This window comes from Tupaia chinensis, unplaced genomic scaffold (genome assembly GCF_000334495.1).
Source record: "Tupaia chinensis unplaced genomic scaffold, TupChi_1.0 Scaffold144197_2, whole genome shotgun sequence".
NCBI classification, from domain to species: domain Eukaryota; kingdom Metazoa; phylum Chordata; class Mammalia; order Scandentia; family Tupaiidae; genus Tupaia; species Tupaia belangeri.
In genome coordinates, this window is record NW_006204055.1 from 42,275 (window position 1) to 49,749 (window position 7,475).

At 54.5% G+C, this 7,475-nt stretch overlaps 1 protein-coding gene across 1 annotated transcript in view; it reads left to right on the forward strand.

Annotated features, from left to right (window-relative positions):
• Positions 1–882: 882 nt before the first annotated feature.
• TRIOBP (TRIO and F-actin binding protein) overlaps positions 883–7,475 on the forward strand; it is a 75,330-nt gene continuing 68,737 nt past the window's right edge. Inside the window, exon 1 of the mRNA XM_006166236.2 lies at positions 883–996. Coding sequence (XP_006166298.1) covers positions 883–996 — 114 coding nt within the window. The remainder of the gene's footprint in view (positions 997–7,475) is intronic.

Here is a 7,475-nt window from a genome sequence, read left to right on the forward strand (position 1 = left end):
TTGCTATGTGACCTTAGGTTGTTTACTTTTGTTCAAGACTTTGTTCCCAACTCTGAAAATACTTGGCTAGCCCTTTGCCTCACTCCGTTTCCCCAAGGACCAGTGTGATTGGCAGTGTGATCCAGTGGCCCTCAGGAGAGCAGAGAGACACGCAGACCTGAATTTGAACCCCGCTCAGCCACTGGTCCTTGAGTTAGAGACTTTCCTGAGCCTTAGTTGCCTGACCTGAAATTGTCTAAATTGATCTTTTTTTTTTTGGAGAGGTTTTGGCTATAGGGTGCATGCACTCGCCAGACAGACAGAGACAGAAAGCGAGAAATCACCACCCAGGAGGGATGGCCATGCCGCAATCCCTTCTCCTCCATTCTCCTCTCAGGATCCTAAATAGATCTGTTGATACCATGCAAGGTAGCTGTGAGACCAGGGAATTCAAACTTCGGGGTACCCTGGAATCACCTAGGTGCTTGTTTAAATGTAGATCCCTGGGCCTCACATCTGGAGATTCTGACCAGATGAGTCCAGAGAGGAACTGGGAGCCTGCGTTTCTACGCGCAACCCAGCCGTGTATGCAGGGTTCTTGGCGTGCACGTCATGCTGCACCGCAGTGAGAACCAGAAGCTGCACATCTAGTGCTTGGCAGAGTGCCTGGGTGCTTAGTAGGTGCTTAGTGAGTGCTGAGAGATTAGATGGACAGATGAAGGGGTAGATAACCTTATTTCCTCAGTCTTCGTCTGGCTGGGGGCCCTGGGACTGGGATCCGGGGGGGTGGGGAGCCAGTCATCTGTCCGGTCCTTGTCTCCTCCCACCCCCCCATTCTCCCTAGACCCCTTCCAGAGGCTCAGCCCTCAGAGTGCAGGAGCTGCCTGGCCTGATTCACCCGATATGGAGGAGGAGGCTGGGGATGCCCCACGGGAGCGCTGTGACGTCCACGTGCTCACCCAGAACAGCTGTCAGCACTGCTTCTACCCTGAGGAGGCCCTCGGGGCAAGGCACCAGGTGGGCCCGCTTTCCTGAGTGGTTGGGGTGTTTAGGGAGGGGGCAGTCAGTGCTGGGCTCATCCTGGCTGGTAATTTGTGGGTGTGCCCAGACACTAGCCTTCCTCCTGGCCGGTGGCTCAGTTGTACCATCTGTATGATGAGGGGACCCGGCCATGATGAGGTTCCCAATCTTCAGTCACTTTCCTCCTGCTTCCTGACTCTCCCCAGAGCCTTGGCTAATCTGTTAGGTCATCAGAAAGTAATGACGTATTTTTCTATGCAAAATGCATCATGGCTTTCCTGACAACCCAGTATTTCTTACTTCATTTTTGTTTGTTTGTTTGTTTGTTTGTTTGTTTGTTTGAGAGATTTTTGCTATAGGGCGCATGCACTCACAGGAGAGACAGAGAGACATAAAGCGAGAAATCATCCCCCAGGGGGAATGGCAGTGCCACCATCTCTTCTTCTCCATTCTCCTCTCGGGACCTTGGGCACACATGCATACACACCCAGCGTGATTAAGTCATTAGGCCTGGGACTCGAACCACAGTCAACTATATGGAAGTCCAGCAATGTAAGCATTATGCCATCTGCTGATCCCACTTTATTGTTCTTTAAACATTCTTTTCTACTTATGCCGAAACTTTGTGTATGTCACCACCACAAATAGAAGTCTAAGATCATATCCTGCGTGTAGAGATTTAAAGGAAGAAAACGTCATAACGTTCTAACTCCAGAGTGGTGTCTGCACGAGGCTCTGCGCCCAAGTCCTGCTGTCTCTGCCAAAGAGGGAGGTTAGCAGATGTGAGAGGCATTAGAGGCTCACCAGCACTTGCTGCACACTTTCTTCCTCCTCCTCCTCCTCCTCCTCTTCTTCTTCTTTTCCAGAAGGTACATGTGCTCACCAGAGAGAGACAGAAGAGGGAGAAATACCCCTAATGGGGCAGTGACTCTGCAATCCCATCCCCTCCAGTTTGGGATTTTGGCCACACATATGCACCTGGCATGTTTTTCAAGCCTCCGCATCCAGGACTTGAACCACTGGGTTGGCCATGTGGGATCTGGCTATAGACCTAGCCCTAGATTTTCTCGATGTTATTGGCGAGTGAAAGAAGAGTCCTTTCCTCACTTTGTGGTCTGAAGCCAAGCCCTGCATGCCTGAGGCACACACCATGAGAACCCGTGGCCCTGGGGCCCTTCCAGGCCTGACCCCCTGGGATGCCACCGTTCCCAGTGGGTCTGAGGTCCTCTGAGCCTGGCAGCCAGCTTCATGCAGGGCTCAGGCTCTGAGAGGAGCCACACAGAGGTGGGGATGGCCACCCAGCTCTGAAGTCGGGCAGGCCAGAGATCCAGCCCTAGGCTCGTCATTTACCTGCTGTGTGACCTCTGGCTCGCCCTCTCATGGGTAAGGGGTGGCAGCAGGCTTCTCAGGATGTCTGGCACCCTGAGCTGCAGCCATGTGAGCCTCATTCAATACTTGTTAGTTTCCTCTCTTCACCCTCCCTGACCAGAAAAGTAAACCCTGGAGATTCCTTTCCACCCGTCTGTCTTGATACCCCAATAGCAGATCACTTTCCCACACCCCCAATTTCAGGAAACAGCGGCCCCTAAGGGTTGTAAAGTCTGTCTCCCCTGGAAATGACCTGCTCCCGGTGGGTGGGCGCAAGCATGGAAGTGGGGGAGAGCTCTGGGTTCAGACAAGTCTGCCTTCTGGCCTCAGTCCCCCTGCCCAGCGACACCGACACCTTGGGCCAGCTCACATATTTGTGTGTATACAGTAGGTGCATTACGGTAGCTGGTGGGGAGAGCGACGTAGAGAGCAGAGGCATGCCTGCCTTCACGGGGTTTGTGCTTCAGAAGGGAAATGGAGAGTAAGAAGGTAACATGCGGGGCCGGCCCCATGGTTCAAATGCCAGCCCCAGCAGTTTGAAAAACACATGGGGCGGATGTGTGTGTACACCCCACATCCCGACGGGATAGAGAAATGGAGAAAGGATTGCAGCGTGACCACGCCCATTGTGAGGTGAACTTTCCCTCCCTCTCTCCTCTTTCCTAGTCTTTCTGGCAAGAGCATGCACCCTCTGGCAATGAAAAACAAACAACCTTGCAAATGATCCCTTAATCATGGCTGCGATAAATGTGGAAGCAGCCGCATGTGGCATGAAGTGAACCACAGGGCGCTGGGAAAGTTCCTCCAAGGAAGTGGCATCTCACCTGCTTGATAAAGGCTGTTCGGGCCGTAGCTAGGAAGGGAATCATGCGCGCACGGGCCGGAGGCAGGAAGGAGGCTGCACAATGGAGGTCTGGAGAGGGGTCAGTGGGAGGAAGGAGCGAAGCGGCTACTGCACAGGGGTGGGCGAGGGTGGACAGTGGCGGGGCTGGCTCTCAACGGGCCTGGGGTGGCTTCGTGCACACGACGAGGGCTTTGGATTTTATCCCGAGAGTCATGGGGAGCCGCTGAGGGTTCAGTCGAGGGAGTGACGCGATCCGACTGCGTCGTTCACAGTCGCTGTGATTCTGAGCATCCAGGCGCAGAGGCAAGCGTGGTCAGGAGAGCCGTGAGAAGTGCGGGTATTCACCTGTGCCAGGAATGGCGAAGGCGCTGGGGTGGGAGAAGGACCCTCGTCAGGACTGATCCAGCAGGGGAGCCGCAGGATTTGGGGGTGGGCAAGGGAAACCCCGGGACGGACTCTAACTTCCATCTCGAGGCAGGGGAGTTGGGATGGGCAGGCTGCGTGGAGTTGTTTGGGGTGTGGCAAGCGTGAGTGTCTGTGGGACACTGGGGATGAGGGGGAGGTCACCAACCTTACGGGGCTGTTGCTTGGGACAGGGCCCAGGACAGAGGCTGGCCGGCATCAGGCCTGGCTCCTGGACGAGCCACCGTCTGTGGAGAGGGGTGCGGTGAGATAGGGAGGCCTGGGCGCAGGCCCTGGAAGCAGCATGTGAACTCAGGGGTCAGGAGGCAGAGACAGCCAAAGAGACAGAGCTGCTGCTCCAGAGGGCTGGAGGCTGACACCCAGTGGGCCCTCCTGCCTCGGGGGCCAAGGCGAGTGATGGTTTCAGGATCCCAGGGGCCCCTGGGGCTGAACCCTTCGCTTTCTGGCTGCTCTGATGCCGACCCCAGCGGGGAAGCACTCCGGAGTTCTGCAAATGCCTTGGAGCTATGTGGCTCTTATTCCTGAGCCAGGACGCAGGCCCAGCTCGTGGGGACAGTTCCCTGGGGTGTCCTACGTGCTGTGGTAAAACACTAACCCGCAGCCCCCAGAGGGTGGCAATACCTCCTCTGCACTTTTCCGTCTGTCCCGCCCACCTCTGCTCCAGGTGCCCTGTGGTTGGGTATCAAAGGAATGGTGGATTCTCGCAGTGCTCCCCGGGGACTCGTGGGGCCCGGCTGCTGCCTCCCCAGGGGTGGGCCCCCGGCTCGCTGTCTACAGCATCCCCTCCCTCCCCAAATCTGTGATGTAACAAGTGCCCAGGAGACCAAGGTTAGCCCGCTTTCCTCCCAAGGTTTCTGGAACTTTGGCCCCATTTGCTGCTAGATTTAGGTCAAGAGATCTCAAATGTGTGGAGTCAAGATTCCAGTGGCAGGGCCGGCAGGTGGTGTGGTGGTTGAGGTGCCAACTGTGCGGTTCGAGTCTCGGATCCAGTGACAAAAAACACACTGGGCGTGGGACCGGCAAGTGGCGTGGTGGTTAAGGCGCTGGACATTCCCATATGGCCGACCATGGTTCAAGTCTTGGACCTGGTGGCTTGCTTTCTCACTTTCCTCTCTCTCTCTCTCTCTCTCTGGTCAAATTAAAATGAATGAATGAATAAATGAAATGGAATAAAAATAATTTAAAACAAACAAACAAACAAAAACACACCGGGCGTATGTGCAAGCTTGCTCGAAATTCGAAGAGGAGACTAGAGAAGGGATTGCGGTGTAGCCACTCCCCACAGGAGGGCAACTTCTCACTCTAGTGAGAGACAAAACTACAGTAAAACTATAAAAACAAAAAACAAACTAATATATATAGCAAAACTAAAAAAAAAAATTCACGCGGGACTGGCCCGCTGGCCTGTTGATTAAGGCATCTGGATTCCACATGGCCAACTGCAGTTCAAACCCTGGGTCTGGTGGTTTGAAGAACATGCCAGGCACATGTGTGTGCATGCCTCAAATCCCAATGGGATGAAGAAATGGAGGAGAAGGAATTGCAGCATGACCATGCCCCACGGTGGAGGTGCTTTCTCTCTCTCTCTGGTGAGAGCAGATGCCCTCTGGTAATTAAGGAAACAAAACCGCTCTATGATAAAGAAGCACACTCCGCCCTGATGGAACTGCTTGTTCCCAGATGGGTCTCTGGTTACATCTAGGTGCAAACCATGGGCCCGGTACAGGCACTTGCTGGAGCTCAGCTGAGAAGCAGCGTTGGACCCATTCTGGCATCAGCAGCTACTCTAGAATATGCCAGCCCCGGGGTGCCTCCCCTCCTACGCCCCTCCCCTTAGTCAAGTATGACCAACCCTGAAACTGGGCTGGCCTGGGGAGTGCCATCCTCTCTGGGATTGTGGCCGCAGGCTGGTGGCTTAGGGAGGGATGGATCCTGGGAATCACATGGCAGGTCATGTCCAGGTTCCAGAGGAAGGAGGAGGGACTCGGGGTCAGGGTTCTGTATGCTATAGCACCACCATCCTTTTAAAATATGCATTCTTGATGGTATTTAGCACCATTCTACCAATTTTTTTCTTTTTTCTTTTTTTTGGGAGAGGTTTTTGCTATAGGACGTGTGCGCTCGCCAGAAACACTGGAACTGCAGTTGGCCATGTGGGAGTCCATCACTTTAATCGTCATGCCATGGGCTGGCCCCTTTTAAGATTTTTTGCTGGGACCAACAGATGGTGTAATGATTATGTTGCTGGACTTCCCTATGCTGACTGTGGTTTGAGTCCTGGGCCCAGAGGTTTGAAACTTGCCATGTGCGTTTGCATGCATGCCCAAAGTCCTGAGAGGAGAATGGAGGAGAAGGGACTGTGGCATGGTCATTCCCCTATTTTTTTTTTTTTTTTGTGGGGGATGATTTCTCACTTTCTGTCTCTGTCTCTCTGGCAAGCACACATACACTATAGCAAAAGTCTCTAAAAAAGAAAAAAGATTTTTTTGTCATAGGGATAGGGAGCATACATACACTCACCAGAGAGAGAGAGACAGAAACAGAAAGAGGGAAAAATGGGAAATCACATCCCAGGAGGGATGGCCATGCTGCAGTTCCCTCTTCCATCCTCCTGTCTGGATTTTGGGCACACATGCACTCATGCTCTGTGATTTTCAAACCACCGGGTCAGGGACTCGAACTGCTGTCAGTCATGTGGGAGCCTAGTGCCTTAACTACTACGCCACCTGCTGGTCCCTGCTGTAAGCTTTTTATAGATGTTAACTCATTTCATTCCCATAATGGCTCCAAGAGGCAGGTCCTGCTGTGATTGTGCTGGTTTTTTGTTTGTTTTTTTGTTTTTAGATTTTTGCCAAAGGGTGGCGCACTCACTGGAGAGAAAGAGAGAAAGCTAGAAATCAGTCATAGGGAGAATGGCCGTGCTGCGATCCCTCCTCCATTCTCTTCTTGGGATTTTGGGCGTGCACGCACACACACTCAGCGTGATTTTAAAACCACTGGGTCCAGAACTCAAACCACGGTTCACCAAGTGGGAGTCCAGTGCCTTAACCACCACTCCACCTGTTGGCCCTCGTGTCAGTTATAGATGAAATAACTGAGTACAGAGAGGATAAGGCACTGGCCAACGTCTTGGTCACACTTCTCATTTCTGAGATGAGACAACCAGGCTCAGAGAGGGGTAGCCGCTGGCTGAGGCCGCCCCGCTGGGAGCGGAGGAGGAAATCAGAGCTGGGGACTGGCTGCTGGTCCTGCTCGCGTGGGCAGTGGGTGGGGATGGAGGCTGGGAGTGAAGGCAGGGACCAGGTGCCAGATCAGGCTGGGGCTCCCGCTGCGCCTGGGCCAAGACCCTTTGGTGATGCTGGGCAAGCCGCACCCTCCTCTTTCATGCCGTGCGGTCCCCTGGGTGGCTGAGGCGCCAGACTGGGCTGTGGATCTCACACCTCCTGCTGCTGAGCTCTGATCAGAATCTGGCTGCAGGGCGGGGGGCAAAACTGAGCCCCGAGGGGCCTCCCGGCCTGGGTGTCGAGGCAGACACCAGGCCTGCTCCTTGGCACTGTCCAAGCTCTGCCCATGGTGGCCTTCATGGACCCAGAGAGCCTGTGCCCACCCAGCACTGACCAGGCGATAGACTGGCCCTGGGCTTGGGCTGCAGGGTCCCCAGGGAGCCCGTCACAGGCCTGCCGCTCTCGGGTGAGCCTCTGGGATCAGGTTCCCGCGGTTTCATGTCCTGCATTGTTCTTGGCGGGGCCCTGGCTTATGAAACAGTAATGAGGGGCCCCTGCTCCCAAAGCCGGCCGCTCTAAGGTTTCCGCTGCCTGGGCGGCCGCCGCTGCCACTGCCC